Source organism: Branchiostoma lanceolatum, chromosome 13 (genome assembly GCF_035083965.1).
Source record: "Branchiostoma lanceolatum isolate klBraLanc5 chromosome 13, klBraLanc5.hap2, whole genome shotgun sequence".
Classification (NCBI taxonomy): domain Eukaryota; kingdom Metazoa; phylum Chordata; class Leptocardii; order Amphioxiformes; family Branchiostomatidae; genus Branchiostoma; species Branchiostoma lanceolatum.
In genome coordinates, this window is record NC_089734.1 from 10,995,333 (window position 1) to 11,017,055 (window position 21,723).

General features: G+C 40.2%; 1 protein-coding gene across 5 annotated transcripts in view; it reads left to right on the forward strand.

Annotated features, from left to right (window-relative positions):
* LOC136447288 (calcitonin gene-related peptide type 1 receptor-like) overlaps positions 1–20,989 on the forward strand; it is a 45,161-nt gene extending 24,172 nt beyond the window's left edge. For 3 of the 5 annotated variants that reach the window (XM_066446022.1, XM_066446024.1, XM_066446023.1), the window contains 13 exons: positions 1,088–1,147; positions 2,486–2,618; positions 3,184–3,294; positions 3,755–3,867; positions 8,492–8,583; positions 9,313–9,439; positions 10,093–10,246; positions 10,716–10,779; positions 13,222–13,288; positions 14,685–14,770; positions 15,357–15,492; positions 17,042–17,083; positions 18,636–20,989. In XM_066446022.1, coding sequence (XP_066302119.1) covers positions 1,109–1,147; positions 2,486–2,618; positions 3,184–3,294; positions 3,755–3,867; positions 8,492–8,583; positions 9,313–9,439; positions 10,093–10,246; positions 10,716–10,779; positions 13,222–13,288; positions 14,685–14,770; positions 15,357–15,492; positions 17,042–17,083; positions 18,636–18,893 — 1,422 coding nt within the window. In that variant the 5' untranslated portion in view covers positions 1,088–1,108 and the 3' untranslated portion in view covers positions 18,894–20,989. Of the gene's footprint in view, positions 1–1,087; positions 1,148–2,485; positions 2,619–3,183; positions 3,295–3,754; positions 3,868–8,491; positions 8,584–9,312; positions 9,440–10,092; positions 10,247–10,715; positions 10,780–13,221; positions 13,289–14,684; positions 14,771–15,356; positions 15,493–17,041; positions 17,204–18,635 lie in introns of all 5 variants that reach the window. The other 2 variants (XM_066446025.1, XM_066446026.1) reach the window with 2 other exon arrangements.
* Positions 20,990–21,723: the final 734 nt, after the last annotated feature.

Sequence of the window (21,723 nt, forward strand, 5' to 3'; positions counted from 1 at the left end):
GTGTTAGCAAGCATGCACTGACTTAAGTGGCGAGTCCTCTCTGGAATTTTGCTTTTCCCTGACAATAAGGGCAAAACTCCAACGTACTGTACAGTACCACTGACAGCAGGTTACATTGAGAAGCTATTCAAGATTAAAGATCAGGTCAGAAACTGACTCTAAAGTTAAGAATTTTAAATCAAAGCAATGTAGCAGAGTGTTTAGATGATGTTGACTGTGGTATTTCCCTGCCAGTATTTCTGTTCTAACTTTGAAGTAAAATTCGAGATCCATAGGTTAATGTAACAATGATCTTTCTGTTCTTATCATACATGTACATGTATGTATTGCAGGTCATGTATCTTGATAAAACGTTTAGCATTTTTGCCATTAATATTCCTTTACTCTCATAATACGTTGTATTAGATTATAGTTCATCAACTATCTCCAAAAGAATTAACAAGCATCACAGTTTACTGCAGTTGGCTGAGATTATTGAACTCATGACAAATGTCCCATGGATCCTCGTTCATAGGCTCAGTCAGATGTGACCTCTATCTATAATGGCGTGTGCCGTTTGCTCTGCACCGCTGGGCACATAACTGGCACCAGGGAACTTCTAATTACGTTGCACACGTTGAGCCATCTAATCAATAGTGAACCGTTATGTAGTCAAAGCTGCCAGGATTCCTCTCTTCAGTGGGATACAGTGTGTCTTTTTATCATTCAGAAAATAATTCAATGCAAAGTCTACTTTTATGAAGGTTAGACATCCAGGTAAACAATATATAAAGACAATTCAAACTCTACAACAGGATGAAATTCGGAGATTTAATTCCGGATGTTCAACTGGTTTTCCCAGTTAAGAATTGCTAGCCTTGTACATTTGTATTCGTTTTGCCAGTTCATTTTTTTAGTGAGGCTGAAGAAGTGTGTCGCTCGAAACGTCCGGAATCAAATCTCCAAAATTTTATCCAATTGAGTTTGAAGTGTCTTTATGTAATGCAAAGTCTAGTGTATGAATGACTTGAAGTGGCAATTCAACATTATTTATGAAAGGAAGGTTCTGTGTGTTGAGCTGACATTGTGCTTGTTTCCATTCATACAGACCTGTGGTCAACCAGACACCATGATTCCTGTGTTCACAATCATCATCATCATCATAGGGGTAAGTGTTTTAGACATGCCCCTTGTGGGTTAACGTTACATTCTTTTTGTTTTAAACAGCAATTATGTTGTTTTCAGTTTTTTCATCTTACTCAGTATCTTTTCCTGGACTTTCATACTTTGAAAAGTCAACTGTTGGTTTAAATGAGGTTCAGAGTTTTCTATCAATCGAAGTCTCATAAATATCTAGTGTTTAATGTTATCTAACACCCACCTGGAGTTATAATTGATTTTTTTTCTTTCTATTTATTCATTTTGCAGTGTATGTAACAAAAATGTTATCTATGGTTAAGTAAAGATATGATTGAATGTGATCATCCTAAAGCTTCCTTAGCATTTCTACAACATAAAGTTGCTGCAACAATACCTTTTGGAAAACACAATGATTGGTACACAGTGTAATATTTTGGAATGACGTCAACCTTTTGGCAATTCTGGGTATCTGATGGCCTGCATCTGGGAGATTAGGATGTGTAACATCTACTACCGGTAACATGATTCCACCAGGGTGCATAATTCTATCACCTTGAAAAGATTCGTCCAAACAGATCTCCAATCCAACGTCCCAGAATATAATGCACTCCTGTATATCTAAACTGTGCATACCTGGGGGTGCTGCACTAGAGAACTCTCAAACTGACTGTTTTTTAAAGTGGCGGATTTATGTAGCATGGCAGATTAAATTGTTAATGGAGGTTTGTTGAAAATACTGTTGTTTGAGCTTCATATTTCGATCAATCTGGAACTGCTGACGGTCTACTTAAAACGACATCAGAAGACATCATGTCTGTTGTATAACATTAGCTCCATAACAGGGTTGCATCCACTGGTACCCGTGCCAACCATGCCCATATAACTACAAAACTCTGTGGCCCACCTGTGACATTGCAAAATTTGCATAATATACTACGCCAGAACAATTCCCTGAGTGGAACAACCTCTCTAGATCTACCCACGTTGTAGACAGCCCCTCACTGGACACATTTAAGAGCAGACTGCTGCCATCCTGCATGTAGTCCGCTCGCTGCGCCCTCCGTCTGTGTGACGTCCCTTACAGGGAATTCACAGACTACAGAATCAGAAGCAGCATGCTGTAAATGCAGAAATGTTCGCGGTGGTTTTATGTTCGTGGTTTTTGCGGTGAACTCTTCAGCACAAACTTAAAACCACCGCAAAACTTTTTGCCCACCTATGACTGTAGCGCTTCTATCTTTTCAAACGCGAACTTGTAAACCACCGCGAACACTTCATTTTCTCCCTACTGCGAAATAAAAACCACGCGAACTTAAATGCATTTACAGCAATACTGGACATATCTGTAAAATTTTAAAATTTGTAGGGCTTGGGTGTTTGCCGAGGACAGTCGTCACAGCCCACTGTGAAGGGTCTGACATTGGAGCAGAAGAAGATGATGACATCACAGTACGAGTGCTACATGAAGATGATGACGGATCCGCCATTTGAAGGTGAAGGTTAGTGGCGAATCCTGTTGGATTAGCCAGGGGGTATAGGGTGAAGGGTAAGTGTTTGTACATGCTGATCTACACTGTTAGTATGGTCCTCATTTTGTAAGTTTTTGGGGGCTCAATCAATTACTCATTCAATCAACCAACCAATGAGGACAACTGAGCGAGCGGTATCAAGTATTTGAGAAGCATTGATCATGTAAATCTGTTTCCTCATAACTGCACTTTTCAAGGTACCTGACCCACTATTTTAGATTGTGACCTACGACCCTATGAGACTTGACAAATTGTTGTGGTACAAACTTTCAGACACCTTTGACCCCATTCTGAGTCACAGGGTCACAGGTCAGGATCTACAATAGTGGGTTAATTGATGTCTTTTCACCGTGCTTCCAAGCGGCTCTGTCCAGCGGGTCCACGCTGGTTAGGCCGCACACTTTAATGTCCTTCTTGGCCCACTCCAACAAATGTTAACTTCTTCCTCATTTTTGTCCTAAAGCAGAGTCTGTCAAAATGTTAAACCAGGTCCATGCAGAAACAATAACTGTTGACCATCCTGTCATTTTGCCAGGTGTGTTCTGTAACCGCACGTGGGATGGCTGGGGATGTTGGGGAGACACACCCGCGGGAACCGTGGCAGAACTCAACTGTCCTGACTTCTTCCCGGACTTTGACACCAGTTGTAAGTACATGTAGAAACTAGAGATCTACAGCATGATACATCATACTCATACCATGCTAAACTAGAGGACAGTAGTAGTTGAAATGCCCAGCTGTATTTGACTACACTGATGCAGGGGTCCCTGACAAAGGGGTGGGCAGCAGTGGGCTAGTCTTCACACCACGCTTCCAAGCTGTCCAGCGTTGGTTAGGCAGAACACCTTAAATGTCCTTCCAACCAAGAATTCCTTGGCCTACCACAACCGCATGGACAGGATTGACATTAGAATAGAGCCTCAGCAGCCTTGGTGCAGTCAGCTCTAAGAGAAGGAATATACAAGTCATGTAGTCAGATCCAACTGTATATGTAGGATTGAATACTAAAATCAGCAGAATACTCTAGGGAGGACCTAATTTTAAGTGTATCTAAGTGAACGTTAAAGTACTTTTTCATTCTTTACAATATCATCTTTTGCTACCAGTGAGAGCAAGCAAGACGTGTATGAGAGATGGTTCCTGGTACCGTCATCCCGAGAGCAACCGCAGTTGGTCCGACTACACCATCTGTAACGCCAACACCCGCCAACACCAGCAAGTAAGGCTTGCAATATTTAGTAGTATACAGTATTTGGTTATACACAGTGAATATTCAGAAACTTCCAGTATTCAGATGTGATGATTTGATGTTGACATCAATATGACTAAAATTGTTAAGTTGATGCATGTTGCTGTCTCTTAAGCATTAACAAGCCACTAGAGAGCCCAAATCTAATCATTTCGAGGTCTTATCAAGACCTACATGTACTCTGATATTAAGACAATCCACAATAGCATTCTTGAGTTATCATGTTCACAAACAGACACACAGATACACGCACACGGAAACATAACCTTCTTGGCAAAGGTAATTAAAGCCAAGCATCAGAATGTCCAGTTTGGGTCACGTTGAATAGAAAATGTGATGTCCTCTAAATTCTCTACAGGCCTCAAGCCTATAATTGAGAGAGACTCAACAATCAATATGTGCCGCTTAAAGGCTTGAACGGACGAGCGATCATCCAGTTGATCAAAAGAATCAAGGGGTCATGAACCATTGATGCATGTCAGGCTTAATTGTATTGACTTATGGTTGTGCTTATCGTAAAAAATCCTTTGGAAGAGGTTTGTTCATAGCTAGTCTTTTCAGCTTTCAAGATATGTTTTCCATCATATGGTGGAAACTGCTAGATTTTTCTTTGAAGTTTCTTTTTCCTTCTTTTTGTACTCCAAGTTCAATCTCCAGTATGTCCATTTTACTGCATGCATATTCCTCAGTCCATTTGCTTCAATTCATACAAATGAACATTATGAAATACAGTCTTTCTGATATGATATCAAAATTATTCCACAGACTTCATCTACGATGTCCTTTTTTTTTTGCATCATTTTGGTGATATGAAGTTACCTCTCGTCCCAACCTCTAAGCTACAAGAAAACTGCAGGTTTAAGCCCCAAAAAAGTGATGGCAGTGAACATCAACATTACTGCATAGTTATCTCTGCTTTCCCCCATCTGTCTCCCCGGCATAACTCACAGAATTCATAATTGCTCCCACCATCCTAGTGTTTCTGTGGTTTAGATGTTATCTTAGTTGTGGAAATCCCTATGAATACATAAAGGCTTGACAGCAAGGGCACCTCAAGGATACACTGTTCAGTTATCTCATCTATTTATTAAAACGAAATCCCACAGACAGGTAGACTTTCTTGAGTTAGCAAAAGCCGAATATCTTTTATAATGATAATATTAATAATAAGTTTAATAAGTTTATTGCAAGTTCTTGCCCGTAGGCTAATTGCAAGTACATGTAACGTGAAAGGACGGACAGACAATATATAACAATACAGCATGTGACTTTTCTAGTCTAAATACTAACACTAAATTCTATCTTATTTGAGTTTGACTTCTTTTTCCGAGACAGTGGAAGACGAATGATCCCACTTTTTCTATAATGTGTGGGTTTTGTGATGTTAAGTATTGTGAGTTTTCTTTATACATGTACCTCCTTCATATAGCTGGTGAAGTACCATGATTATCGCTATATATAGGAAGCACTAACTGCTTTTAAACAGTACCATTCTCACTATATATGAGAAGTACTGAATGCTTTTAAACTTGTAGAAAGAAGTATTAATTGCTTCTCTGGTGTAATGGTACCTGACATTTTCAAGTTTTATGAATAATTCAACGTACCCAGCTGTCTGAAAGGAGAGCAGAGCCTTAGTGGTTCGTAAAGCATCATGTCATTGACATGCAGCACCCACCTTGCAATCCCATCAAATGACTGACATGTCCACTCAAATGTGCCTGTGTTGGAGCCAGGAGCAACGCAATAGGAAATGAGAATGGTTTGTAGTACAGTCAGACTTGTCCATCCAACCAACTGTATCCTACAACCAACTCTTGTCAACAACCACATTCAGACAGTCCCATCCGATTTTACATAGTAAATGAACTCTTTCAAGCAACCAACTGCAGGCTTCAACCAGCAACCACTTCCTCATGGGCCTCAGGGGTCATACTGTGTAGATTTTACACTCCATTCAACAACAAAAATGATTGACAGCGGCAATCAGTCCAGCAGGCATTTCAATAAAAGATTCTACAGTCGACGGCAAGGTTGCGTATATGTAGCAACAAATGTAGAACAAAGTGAATTTAAATGTAGCAACAAATGTAGAGCAATGGAGACACGAATCTCAATGTAAACATTCATTGTAAGTACAACAAAGGTTTTGTACATGTACCCGAAAAATTGTTTGTTATGTTAACGTTTATTGACAATGTAATCGACAGTGCATTGTAGTCTTGTAGACAACAACAGTTCAGTTTGTTTTTTCTTGTATATACTGTATTTCTTCACTTGTCTTGTAATTTTATATGCATAACAGGCAGATAAATACTATACGTGCGAAGTATTTATGAAGCCTCATTTATGCCCACAAAATCAGCAAACCGACCCCAGTTTTATCCAACAGCCAACTCCAGTCAACAACCACATTTCCTTGGTCCCTTGACTGGTTGTTGGATGCAAGTTTGACTGTACTTGAGTGGTTAATTCAGGGCTTGATGGAAGAGATCAAATCTTTTAAATCCATTTTTACGTTCCGAAGTGTTGTACGTGCAAGATTCTGTGATTCCCATGGTCGATGTATTCCCAGTTATGATGGCTGAAATATCCGCAATGTTAGTTCATGTGGCATAATGGTGTTTGGCCCAGAATCCAGAGGTCCTGGGTTTGAATCCCCTAACATACCCCAACTTTGTGCCCTTGGGAAAGGCACTCAAATTTCCTCACTTCACTCAGGTGAAAATGGGTACCTAGCTTTTGTTAGGGAAGTCCCTTAGATAGGATGTTAAATTGAGTTCCCACCCTGAGGCTACTTAATGGTTGTTTCGACCGCAAACTCAAAGATACTGCTTGATTTTCACCAAGCCACAAAATTCAAGTTCTGCCGACGTATTGAATGAATCAAAAGTATTCCCTACCATCTTGCAAAACACATACTTTTGCTACAACTTACAAGGTAAAGGGTTTTCTTCTTACTAAACAAAGTCAGTATCGATCTTAGCCACCCAACCTAAAAATTCAGGCTTCAAGGTTTTTTTAAAGAAAAAAGTTGTTCAAGGCCAACGTAATTACTTCAAGACTACACTTCAGGTGCGGTGATCATGACATTTCAATACCCTCTCAAGTAAAGCGAAAAAATTGTCAAAGGTCTTTAAGTAGACATTGTTTTTTGCAGCCATCATCACCCAGAAGCTAAGATTATGAAATGTTTATGACCACGTAACCCTCAAACATAACTTGTATTGAATTATTCAAGGTACATCTGATAGCTTTGACTCCTGGTGTTGAACCAATCGATAATGTGCAAAACTCATCACACATTGTATTGCTACCATCCAAGTCACTACAATGTAAAGACCATATTTATTACTTTAAAGGAAACCCAAGCAATATTAGGGCCTGAAAATTTTGAATTTTGAAAGTCTATTTATTTAGTCTTTTCTATACAATGATTAGTTCAAACAACACTATCTCAGTGTGATGTCCATGATGCAAAAATACGCTGTCGTTGTGATGTGAGAATTCACTGAAAATCGTCGCCGGGGATTTGTAAGCTCGTGAAACTAAAGGGATCATTGTACGGCACATTTTTGCATGGTTTTAAAATGCTCATAGTATGAAGTTACTATGAAAATGTGCTTAACAGTAAATGTCACTACAATTTGTTGCCTTTAAGATGGTGATAGAATATTGGATTGTCCATAAACAGAAATGACTTCAGGAGGATATGAAGCAGTAACAACATATTGACAAGAGTATTTCAATCCATAAATGAGATACTGAAAACAACAGTTTATGTATGTAGACTAGCCAATATGATATTACAACATTAAATTTTGTATTCTTCAGTACTTATATATGACTTTCATTCACTAGTCAAGTATGACCGATGTCAACTGCTAGGGCAGATTTTTGGCGTCTCTATGAATACATTTTCAAAACACATTAAATTCATCTTTTTGATGTAGTGTTACTCAATGGAGTCAGTCCCGCTGGAAAGCCATGCATTAAATGAGAAAACGTCTGAAATGTCTTTTACACTGTTCCGGATACGTGCACTGGTTTGCAAAATGGGATTTATGATGAATGTACAGGACAGTTTTTCCATTTCCAAGATTATCATGGAGATACATGTACACTTTCCTTTATCCCTGTTATGTAACACATCAAGCGTATCTGGTCTTTTATGTAATACAGGCTTCAGAGTTCATACTAAATCTGTATCTTGTATCAAATGAAATATAAGATTGTGGAATGAGCTTGTCATTTCATGAGCAATATTGAGTGGAAGATGAAACGCAAATCCTTTCTTTGCAGTCTCCAGTATTGAAATGTCCAAGATTATTATTGACATACGCTTGTCTGTAACCATGTTACATGTAGGTATCACAAGGGTAACTGTTATGTGTATCTTGAATTTTGCTGAATCACATGCCTGATACTTCTGAGGCATAAGACTATGGGAGTGGTTGAGACCAGGTTTTCCTGTATAGTCAACATTTCCATTTTGTATGTGCATGTATAACTGACCCTAGTAACCGAATAGCCTAAAAACTTAATTCTGACGAGTAACAAATAATTTTTTTCTTCTGATATTTCCTTGCTACAGCGCCACCTGAGTCTCCTGTACATCACCCTGGCAGGCTATGGGTTGTCTCTCATCGCCCTCGTTGTCTCTCTGGGTATCTTCTTCTACTTCAAGTAAGTGCCAAGCATAATCAGTACCTAGTACCTAAGCTACATTCTTGGCCTTAAAAAGTACTGCACACCTCCTCCATTAAGATCAATGACAATAAGGGGAAAGATCATCATTGATACTTGACAATGTAGATTTCCTGCATTTTACTGTGTCATGTAGAATGTTTTTACAGCACTGTTTGGCTTTTTCAGAGAGTTAAGTATTCTTTTGGTAATTTCTTCTTTGAGCTGGAGGTGTTCAATAATGGGTTTATGGAAAAGGCTGGGCCCAGAAAGGGTGGCCAGCTGCTGGGCCCTGCCTTTTCCATAAACCCTTCAATTGTTGTGGAGAGGGTCAGAAGTTTATATTGTAAATGCTTGAGCTACGATTAACTGAAATAAGGAAATCAACATGCATGGTGGCAGACACAGCCATGACATTATGTGGAAACTACACATACACTGTGAATGTAAAGAGTTCTGTAGCAGATCAGTTGTTCATCTCTTCTACAGCAGTGCCTACAATGTAAGTATTCATTCAAATTTTACGGAACTCATACGATCCACTACTAGGAAACATACAAATCTTACAGAATTCAATATGATTCACTATTAAGAAACATATTAATTTTATGGAGTTCAATGAGTTTTACTTATAGTAAAGGATCGTATGTATTCGGTAAAACTTGTATGAATTCTGTAAGATTTGTATAAATAACTATGCATCCCTGTTCTATCTTGTCTGTTGTGCAGGAGTCTGAGCTGTCCTCGCATCACCATCCATAAGAACCTGTTCTTTGCCTTCATCCTGAACTCCATCCTGTGGATCATCTGGTTCACGGTGGTTGTACCTGATAATGAACTTCTGAAACAGAACCCAGTAAGTCTGACTTTCCTTAAAATGTGTACCAGTTCAGCCTCAATTAAGCCTTACTGTTCTGTGAATCCATTTATCTACTGCTTATCATATAATTAATCCAGTTACAGACAGCAAATGAGAAGTGGCAGCTGTGAGGGGCTTGAACTCTCAGGCTTGCATATATGCCATTGTCAATATCTTGTACTTGTAATGAGGAAGGTAGTTATCTGTTCAAGCAAGAAATGACTTGTCATCCATAATTATGGAGAAGATGTAGTATCAAGTACAGTAGGTTAATGTGGTTTAATGGACTCTAAAGGCCTTTCCATTTCGTTTAATGATGGCTCACAATTGTTGACAGTATGCCCTGTATAACTACTCCTTGATGTGTGAAGAGTTACGATTATGCTCCCGGTGTTCGGACAATTAGCTCATGGTGTCTATTTGTTACCGGGTCTTGCGTTGATTTTAAGTCAGAGTTAAAATGATTCGGGGTCCAGGCCGGGCCCCAAAATATCCTGGCAGCCGCAGGGTGTCCTCCTGAGCCATGTATGGGTCACGCTCGAAAGTGCAAAAAAAAATAAAACCCTGTAGACTACCCCGTGGCCGCCCCTTTTTCTAATTAGGACCTAAGCATTAGGATGTGCAGTAACACCAGTTGATTGTCTGTCCAGGTGTCTTGCCGCGTGCTCCATGTGCTGACCCAGTATGCCCTGGGGTGTAACTACTTCTGGATGCTGTGTGAGGGTATCTACCTGCACACCCTCATCGTGGTGGCCGTGTTCTCCGAGAAGGGCTCCCTCCTCTGGTACTATCTGCTAGGATGGGGTATGTCACTTAACCTTCTCGCTGCTGCCGAACTCTGTAACCAATAGGGAATTGGGTGCCAAACGGCTACTTCAGAGTGCTAAAGGTTAAGATCTGATGCTAGTTCACCATTATCTGCTGCGCTTTCTAGTAAGAGTCAATTTATGCCAATCTGGCAAAACAATAAACCATCATTTCTTTCTGTTACATATCAATATCATTGATCACCTTTGTCACTTATGCTATAGATGTTATGTTTTCACTCTAGTCCTGTTGATATACAAAATATTACAATTTTAAAAGCAGTGGCTTGTATTAAGATTCAGAAGCTTGTGACAAAATCAGGCTTAGTGCTCTGAAACTTGATGTATTAAAGAGTACATGTAAGTCTTAACCTTCTCCCTGTTGCCTAACTCTGAGCAATAGGGAGTTGGGTACCAAATGGCTACTTCAGTGTGCTAAAGGTTAATTGATGTGCTTTTCATTACAGGCTTCCCTGCCATCCCGACTATCATCTACACAGTGGTTAGAAGCATCTATGCTGATGACAAGGAGTAAGTCACTTGCACATATTTGTAGTTTTTGGTGAACAGTAAATGGCTGTATTGAAAAAAGGTTTGACACTGATCTTATTGGAAATATTGATAGGTACATGACTGTATGCAATGAAAATATATCTCTCCTGTCTTTGTGTAAAAAATCTCACCATGTTTGAATGATACCCATTTTTATGTCATGCCTGGGCCTGATACGGGTGTTCCGGACCGTGTGATAACTATCCGGATCACATAGGGTTCGGAAGTGTTATCACACAGGCTTCCATAGAATATTTCGAACGCATTTCGAGCGCGCCGGTTGTGCGCCCGTCGGAAATTCGAATACCGGATTCGGAGATTGGAATCAATGTTGCTACAGTTTCTTGTTCGAGGACACAAAACTCCCTCAACTTCTGGCGCATTCCGCATTGAAATGTATGTTTTCTCGGGTGGGTATGACCAAGGTATGACATAAATAAAATACAACACGTTGTATTCCGCATCACCCTCGGTCCCAGCCCTCCCGCGGGTCGGATCGCCCTCCGGCCTACGGCCGTCGGGCGATCCGGCCCGCGGTCGGGCTGGTACCTCGGGTGATACGGAATACCCCGTGTTGTATTCTATATTTATGTCATACGTGGGCTGTGATAACGTTTTATAGTCTGGTGTTCCGGACCGGTCTGTATTTTACATTATGTCATGCCTGGGCCTGATACGGGTGTTCCGGACCGTGTGATAACTATCCGGATCACATAGGGTTCGGGAGGGTTATCACACAGGCTTCCATAGAATATTTCGAACGCATTTCGAACGCGTCGGTTGCGCGGCCGTCGGAAATTCGAATACCGGATTCGGAGATTGGAATCAATGTTGCTACAGTTTCTTGTTCGAGGACACAAAACTCCCTCAACTTCTGGCGCATTCCGCATTGAAATGTGTGTTTTCTCGGGTGGGTATGGCCAAGGTATGACATAAATAAAATACAACACGTTGTATTCCGCATCACCCTCGGTCCCAGCCCTCCCGCGGGTCGGATCGCCCTCCGGCCTACGGCCGTCGGGCGATCCGACCCGCGGTCGGGCTGGTACCTCGGGTGATACGGAATACCCCGTGTTGTATTCTATATGCATCACACAGGCCTCTACTTGTATCACACAGGCTTCATTCAAATAATTTGAATGTGCCGCTGTCAAAAATTTGAATACTGGAATTTTTATTTGAGGACACCAAATTTCTCAATTTCTACCTTTCATTTGCATTGAAATGTGTGTGTTTTTAGGGTGTGTATGACATAAAAAAAATACAAGATAGTGTATTCTCTATGGACAACAGGTATCCAGAAGACATTCTGAACGTATAATAGCAGCTCCATTTATAAAGTATTTAGCACATTTGCCTATTTCTGTATAGTTTGTTGCCAGCTCTTTCTAGAAAATTCCATAAGATGCCATCACAGAATTTAGAAGTACATGTTATAATACTTACATTGTCTGATGTAGCATTACAACTAGAGTCAAGTGATAGAGTTAATGCAGGATTACATGCTTCGGGTCAAACTGTCCTGTGGTAGATATTGATGTGCACTTTATGTCCCTGATAGTTCAAGTGTAACAGAATTATGTCTGAGATAAGAGACATAGAGGAAGATCAGGCCAGCGGGCAGCCCATTACCTTAATGGTACCACATTCTATTGGGCTGGTCATGATGAAATAGAAGTAGGGTGGCCGTGTATTTTAGTTGGATCATTGAGAGTGCAATACCAGAACAAATGCCCCACAGGGATTCCAGAGTCTGAAAGGCTTTAGGCTGAGAGAGTACTTTAGTTTGTCTTGTGGTGGTAGTGAGACCAGTGCCTATTAGATCAATGGTACCACATTCTAGTGCTACATTTGTTTTGGGTCCTGATGCATGAAAGCACAGTGTGCCATGTATTTTGGTTGGGCTTTAAGGTCACAGATGTGCCCAGGAGAAAATACCTTAACAAATGTCTTTGTAGCATCTTGTGATTGAGAAAGGCTTGGAATTGACCTGGGTTCTTCCTCTAAAATACTCAAACAATCATAGTGTCATGTTGGCGTAATGGTTTGGCCCAGAACCCATAGCTCCTGAGTTTGAATCCCGTGACAGGCCACCAATGTTGTGCCCTTTGGAAAGGCACTTTACACAAATTTCCTCACCCCACTCAGGTGTAAACATGGGTATCTGACTTTGGTTGGGGAGGTAATAGGCAGTTTAATGATAGATAGAGTTGGGCGCCGACTTCCTACACTTCCCTAGACACAGTGGATAACGAACCACTGCCCTACAGTCTCAAAAAGGATATGTGACCACGTTTACCCTTTTTTTACAAACAATAAACACTAAAATCATCTGTTTTCTTCATACAGTCCAATGTACAGCTTTGAATTATGTTTTGGTGAATCAGACATTAGGAATAATGGACGGTCCCTTTATTTCAGGTGCTGGATCAATGCAAGCACCAAGCTGTTGTACGTCAACCAGGGACCGATCATTGCTGCACTGTTGGTAAGTATGGAGATTCAATTAGGTACATGCACATGTACATTGTACAACCAACATGTACAAGTAGATGGAACTCCCAAACTTCCACCCCTTTTCAAAGCCGGACTGGGTTGGATACAAATGTGCCAAATTGTTCATCACTTTACAATTTTGGTCACGATTCTGTAACATTAACACTTCTCAAATTTGGTTTGGCACAATGGCTGCCTTCCAGCCATCTACGCTAAGCTGTCGTTTCACTAAAGAGGCAATATCAGTTGGTGAAGGTATGGGTCGTGTCTTATATATATTAGGTATTTTCTTAATCTGCTTTATTGCTTACTTGGCCTCGGGGTGCTTTAGTTTTATTCTGCAAGGTTACGTAACTATGAGCTGGAATGAACCAGCAGAAATTGCATATTTCTATCATTTTACACAGACTACTCCAGAGAGTCCAGACTAATATCAAATATGGTACAGACGCCATATCTAGGCATCACAGGCTCTTGCCTCAGGTAGACAAAGAGAAACTATTTTATGATGGCATACAAATTAGAAACACCCAAAATACATCCATTACTTTCTCCCAACAAACTAGCATGTTAAATCACAGCAAGATGAATGAGCTTCAACCATTTGTATCGATTTTCTTGTGCCTACAGCTTCCTCCTAATAGCTTGGATATATATAACGTTATAGATCTAAGGCTTCCTCCAAGTCTTAAGAGAGTTCGCTTTATCTCTAAAGAAAATGGATTGTGGCTGATATGGGCTTTAAGGGCCCCACGGGTGTCTTTGAACTACCTGCTGGTAATCCTTAAGACTAGAAATAAGGATAAGCCCCTCTAGAGAGGATTAGGTAGACCTAAGCTGATGATTTAGCTTTAAGCCCTAGGGCAGGACAGTAGAACGTCATCGAACCAAGGGGATGTTGTTAATGGAAGAACATTTTGTTCAGCTGGACTTTTGGGTTTTAAGGGGAGTGCTTGTTACCATGCATGGATAAACTCTATGTCCTCAGTGAGATGTGTTTGAAATAGATCTTACATTGGAGCCATACAGCATGCTTTATAGATACTGTACTGGTTGATACTCTCAGCATCTATGTTATAGTACAGTGTATATTGTTCAGCAAGTATTGATTGCTTTGGAAAAGTCTAGTATGTAAGTGCCAGGCCATTAGGACTATTCTTGTTGATCCAAGCATTTTTAGCCTTCTCCCTGTTGCCAAACTCTGTAATCAATGGAGAAAGGGGTGCCAAATGTCTACTTCAGTGTGCTAAAGGTTAAAAGGAAGCTGGATGCATTAAGGTTACATGTAGCACTGCCAATATCATTGCTACAAATACATAGATTTTCTAGCCTTTTCACAGTGATCTATTATTGTTTGTGTGAGAATACTGCATTTCTTTTCCTTACAGGTGAACCTGTTTTTCCTGTTGAACATCCTGCGTGTGTTGATCACCAAGCTACGAGCAACCAACACTCCCGAGACCAACTCCTACAGGTACATACATTTGTACACTCTCAGTGGTTTTCTGAAGAAAAAAACCCACAAATGTCATATTTCTTTAAGACCTACAGCAATGATTTTATCTTGCTTTTTGTTTTGCTTGACCATTGACAATCAAAATGTATTAAGGGGAATTACAATTGCAACAAAATGGGAACAGGAGGTTCAGATGCACAATTAACTGGAGTCATGTTTCAGAAATAGTGGGATCCTATCTTTAAGAAGGCCGTTTCAAAATTTTCTGTTTTGGAAAAAAAGTAAGGCCAAACCAGTTTTATTCAGTTTTCTCTCTTTTAGTTAAAATAACTTGAATAGCAACATGAAAATTCTATACAGAGTCTGAGGGCAAAGTCTATGTGCATTGGTATAAACAATATGGATAGGATCACATTTCAGTACCAAGGACAGGATCAAGTTTTCGTCACAGCCCTTTGTGTTCATCTTTACTTTCAAATGTCCAAGAACTAACTTTGAGATGATAAATTGAAGTGGCCTTAAGTTTATGATGATAATATTTTATGAGATTTTAGACTGACTTGAATCTTTAATCCATGATCGAGGTTTGTTTTCTCCCTTCCAGGAAAGCCGTGCGGGCCACGTTGATCCTGGTGCCTCTGCTGGGGGTCCAGTTTGTCGTGGTCCCCTTCAGACCGACCGACGGGACCACCGCTGAGGTCATCTACGACTACGCCTCCACCGTCCTGATGAATTATCAGGTAGAACAGTCTTAGAATACCGTAAATTGTTTTACATTTTCGGGAACTCAAATTTGCGATAGGAGGGGAAACGAGATGTTGGCATTTTTTTCATATTTTAAAGTTTGTGGTTGAAACAATACTGTAGTACAGTAGTAGGACAGAGGGCCTGTTCACGGTAAGATAAAACTGCGTGCATGAAACCATGGTGAGTATTTTATGATTTACAGTATTAACTGACTCAGAGGGTGTGTTCAGAGTGGATCGATGGAGTGGGGGGATGGTGTGGATTTTCCCTCCTTCTACAGCGTGAAGGTTTTTGAGAATTTAAGTTCAAATGGGGTATTCTAAGGCTTCTTGAATGGTAAAGTATAGTCATACAAGTCACAGTTGAAGACTGTGGCCATGTGTACACATGTGACCTAGTAGCATCCCTGATCAATCAAAACGTTATGCTTGTCAGAGAATCTGCTCCCCATGTAAGATAAGGTGGCCCAGTGCCCCTTCTCCCCACTTTAGAAAAATCCCTGTTGATCTGTTGTACAGTCAAACTTGTCCATCCAACCAACTCTATCCTACAACCAACTCTAGTCAACAACCACATTCAGACAGTCCCATCCGATTTTACATAGTAAGTGAACTCTTTCAAGCAACCAACTGCAGGCTTCAACCAGCAACCACTTCCTCATGGGCCTCAGGGGTCATAATGTGCAGATTTTACACTCCATTCAACAACAAAATGATTGACAGTGGCAATCAGTCCAGCGAGCATTTCAATAAAAGATTCTACAGTCGACGGCAAGCTTGTGTTTATGTAGCAACAAATGTAGAACAAAGTGAATTTAAATGTAGCAACAAATGTAGAACAATGGAGACACGAATCTCAATGTAAACAAAGTACAACAAAGGTTTTGTACATGTACCCGAAAAATATTTTGTTATGTTAACGTTTATTGGCAATGTAATCGACAGTGCATTGTAGTCTTGTAGACAACAACAGTTTAGTTTGTTTTTTCTTGTATATACTGTATTTCTTCACTTGTCTTGTAATTTTATATACATAACAGGCAGATAAGTGCTATACGTGCAAAGTATTTATGCAGCCTCATTTATGCCCACAAAATCAGCGAACCGACCCCAGTTTTATTCAACAGCCAACTCCAGTCAACAACCACATTTCCTTGGTCCCTTGACTGGTTGTTGGATGCAAGTTTGACTGTAGTATGTAACTTTTTTTCATCATTAGGCCACCACCACACCAATCCATTTCCTTGGTTCTCGGACATTTTTAAGTACATGTAAAACATTAGCAAGCAGTCAAGATGAAAACAGAAGGTTGGGAGGAAACCTTGCATCTTACAACACGTATATTCACTACCTGCAACTGTGTGTACCAAGGTACTGTTAAGAAGCTCTTAGACTCTGTTTTCTTGGTAGTATTTCAATCTAGCATTATTTTTTTAAGACCCGAGAACCAACAAATAAGATTGTTATTTGTTGGTTTATAAATTCATAAAATTGGTGTGGCCTTAAACTGAAGAATGTTCTAACATCTGTTGTCCCCCTGTAGGGTTTGTTCGTGGCTTTGATCTACTGCTTCTTCAACGGCGAGGTAATGGACGTTCTGTATAAGTGGTTTTATCTGAATGTGCTAGAGAAGTACCCCAAAAATGACCCCTTTGGAATCAACACAACTGGCGAAAAGACCACCCGTCACACAGCCGTGTAGCCCGTAAGTCTCTGACCTTGGAAACCTCCCCCCTCCCACTCAATCACCCCCCACCCCCGTGTTTTGTGTGTGTTCGTTTAATTCAGCCCTGATTTTAATGATTACCGCCCCCCCAATCATGCGCAAATCATGCCGAATTCATTTGCTGTGATGCGCCGAGAGACCAGAACAAAAATCATATTCTAGTATCTTCTAACGCTATGAAATTCGCCTCTTTTTCTTAATCCCTTACTATTCTTCATAGCACTTGGCGTTGTGTGCTTTTGCTTATTGCTTCTCTAAGTTTTATTTGACATCCCATGCCTACATGTCTTGATGACAGTTCAAGGAATGGGTTGGAGATAAGATTGCATCGGCTGGCTTGATGGCTTTAAACTTTGCATTCAGAACTATGAAGAGAAGTTCTTTCATATTGCTGGCAGTTCATTTGCAGCCTTCAATTACAGAAAAGAAGCTTGGAATCCATTAACGGCAAGAAGGAATAGGAAGAAAGGCTGTGACTGATGAAATATGCTAGAAATGAAAATGGAACTAACTCACTCATCTCAATTCCATTCTCAAAAGGACCCTACCTACAAAAACTGTAGAAAGCTTAAGTCAGATTAATCAGAAAGGTTGATTTTTGGGCCAACAGATGCCATCTTACAAAGTACACACTTTTGGGTGACCACCATGTGATGTCATCAAGATGTGTGCACATGTGGGTTGTCAGAGATGGGTGCTGATATCATTTCGCCAGTTGTTTGCTCCAATTTTCGGCTGTGCTACAGAAATCATTATAATCGTCTGAATCATGACATTTTTTGTGTGATGTGTGAATGTTTGCTTACCATTTGAATATCTGGACAGTTTTGCATATATATTGAGCAGAGCTACATGTATACATGTTTAATGGATTGCTTTTACATGTATTTGATTTACATGATGCAAAAATATTCACTCAACCTTTTATAAAAGCAGAAATCTTGCATTCTGTTATCCCAGTTTTTGGTACGAAAAAGAATGTCCCCTTAAGTAATTGACAGACCTTTCCGGAACCATCTCTTCAAACTAGATTTGAAAAAGAATTGCTCTCTCAATACAAATTTGAGTTTGGTACATGTATCACACTGTATTCAACTAACTGCATTCAAGAAAATAATTCTGATGCTTTTACTGCTACAATATTGTACCATATCATTTCGTATGAAGCCAATTAGGAAAAAATTTACACAAGTACATGTAGTTACTCAAGTAATTGGATAGATTTTGGATCCAGTAGCTTGAGTAACTGTTATCTTGTGTATCATATTACTTGGATGTCTAACCTTCATCAACCTATCAAGGAAAGAAGTTCAGGGAATACAAGACATTTTTGCAACAACACCAAAAAGAACATTTTGAAATCATTCTCTTACACTTTTTTGCTGTCATCTCGCTTCTTCCTTTGTCACAGGTCATCGGGCAGGTCAAGAGAAAATGGCGGAACTTCCAGGCGGAGCGTAACCGCGGCGGGAGGTACAGCCAGCACCGGGGCTCGCACTCCCAATCCTTCTTCGCCGCCACCACCACGACAACCACCGGCACTGAGCTTGTGCCCTTCAACCCCGCACACAAGAACGACACGAACGGCTCGCACATGTCCGGCCTGAAGATGCCCATGATTCCTGAGAAGGACAGTCTGGAGGAGAGGATGGAAGAGAATAGCGTATAGCAGACATATTTGTGCACTGAGAAAATCACACATTGACTTATAATGTACATACAGGATAGCCTCTACCAGGCTCCAGAGGTGGCTCAAAAGAGTAGTAATTGGCCAAATTCAAACTTGTCTAAGAGGACCACCCAGGGGACTGATATAATCCAGTCGTCTTCGACATGTGGTCTTCTTACAAAAAAGGACAAGACAAAACAAATACACAGAGAAGTTAGCCCACCATATGGTGGCAAACTGTACTCCCTGGCCGGCTAACTTCTCTGGCATGTTATCTGTCTATTTAGGCAATTTCTACTCATACCAGCCACCTCTGGAGCCTGGTAGAGGCTACGTACAGGAAATAGGGTGAGAAGAGGCACAAATGAAGCCATGTGAGTGCATCAACTTGGAAATATTTAAGATTGCGCTTGCTCTATTTGAAAAATACTTCTTGTTATCTGAATTTCATTCCTCTGCACTGACCAGTTGTTCATTCCATTTGTTTCCATCTACTGTTTGAACCATTTTTGGCAATGCATCAGGGGCGGAGGCATTTTTATTCTACTCTGCTCTGAATCTACAAGTTAACAGCCCTACTTAAAGGTAGCCAGGAAAGTTTTTTTGATGAGCGTCCCTTGAAATCCCCCGTTACTTGAGAAGTTATAACGTATCATTCCTTATTTTTACTTTTAAGACCTTCTAAGACCAGTGAAGTGCACAATGCCTTAACATGTATAAAATTTAAAGATGTTTACATTTTTTGTGGATGTATGGCTAAATGCCACTTGTAGATAGTATCTTTCTAAAAAATTACAAAACAAAAAAGAGACCACGTAATCAAAATCTAAAAAAATGTCAGTATATGTTTCTAAGATGTGTACAGATTGCACCCATTTATTGGATGAAATGTCAATCATTATTATGTGATATCAAACTGGAGAACGGATCTTGTTTATCCATAGCAAGGCGTAGAAAACCTGTGTAGTGATAGTTTCCTTTGCATGCCTTCTAGGCGGCACTAGCATTTATTTTGGGGGGTGAGCGCTGATTCCAAATTTTCAACATATCGGGGCCAGGTTCTTTTGCTGGAGAGATCGTTTGTAGCACCTGTAAAAGGCCTGCTTTCTTTCAGAACCCTGAAAGCCCATTAAAAAACACATCACCATGTGGCATGGATGTGCAAACTTCCAGCATTAAAACCCCTCCAATGCAGGAAAATGTTAAAGCCCCCTTCACCCGTAGCTTTCCAACAGTTGCCAAAGTCACTGCCTTTTAACAATCTCTCCAGCAATAGAACCTGGCCACGATATGTTGAAAATCATGAATTAGTGCTCTCACAAAAAATTAATGCCAGCACGAACTTGAAGTCCTGCAAAGGAGGCTAGTATAGTGTACATGTACATGTACATGTTGGTGGAAATGAGTGTTGGTATCACAGAGAGGGAACGCCTTGCACTGCTGCTACTTCGTCCACATTCCAAGTTGGGACGTTCCCACGTAGGACACTGTACTTATTGCCAAAGGAAAATCTATACCAATTATCAAAGTTTATTCTACAAGAGAAATTTGAAAAAAAAGTCAAATATAACACGCTGTCGGCCTTTGAGAAGTGATGATGACTCGGATTTTGTCCCGAACATTGAAAAAAACAGTTCCTCTTAACTGGACCATTTGTGAATAGACACATACATATAGGTCATCATTCTACTACACTAGTTAATGATATAACAACACGTTTGTGTGGAGGACTTAACAATGGTTTGTAAAATCTGCCTGTAAAATGCCTAAACTGAAGCTTTGTGTCCACAGAGACTTTTGATTCCATGTAAAAGGACAAAAAAGAAATAGTGATTATTTTGGATGAGTATTGTATATATTCACCACTGGGAGAATCTCAACAAGAATCAAGACTGACTCTATCTGATACTTGGCCTGTTGGCCAGCTTTACAATTACACTTGTACTAACATATTGATACAAATGTTCAAAGTTTCCAAGGATAACAAGGGAGTTTGTTTGTTGCGCATTGTAAGCCAGACACAAACATATAAGAAATGTGTCATTAGAAGTCTAATATGATAGTATTTCAATAGTGTTTATCATATCATAGCATTACCAACAGTGTTGTTGAGCTTTGTAAATGTTTGGTATTTGCATTGTATAATATTGTACTCGAGTTCAGTCAATGGCATTTTTGACAGGACTTTAAAATAAGTGAAACATGTTGTTGCTTGTTGTGATGAGGTTGGCAGACATTCCGCCATTATGAATGTTGAGCAGTCTGTCTTCCACAATCCAACAAGACAGACAGACCTACGCAAACCTCTGAAGACATCTGCAGAGTATTGTGTGTCTTTGATTCACAGACAACCTCTGACGAAACTGGACCTTGTTATTATGTTAAACTAAATTTGTAAGAAAGGGTTCAGAAGTGGAAAGATCATTTCGAGAATCTCCTGGGAAAACCTCCCGTCATCAAAGATCTTCCAGTGCAGAAAATCATTGAGGACGAACTTCCTATCAGGAAAGGCCCATTCTGTGAAGATGAGTTGGAGGTAGTATTGAAGACACTTAAGAACAGAAAAGCAGCTGGCCTTGATGAAGTGCCTCCTGAAGTCTGGAAGACCAGGAGATTCAACGACATACTGCTGGACTGCTGTAACGGGATGTACAAGCAAAGTAATATCCAGGCGTGGAGGGAAGGATGCATACTCCCTTTTCCTAAGAAAGGAGACCTGTCCCTCACTGCTAACTATAGGGGTATTACACTTATGCCAATTGCTGCCAAGGTCTACAATGCAATGTTGCGAAATCGAATCCAACCCGAGATTGAGAAAGTCTTACGTCCA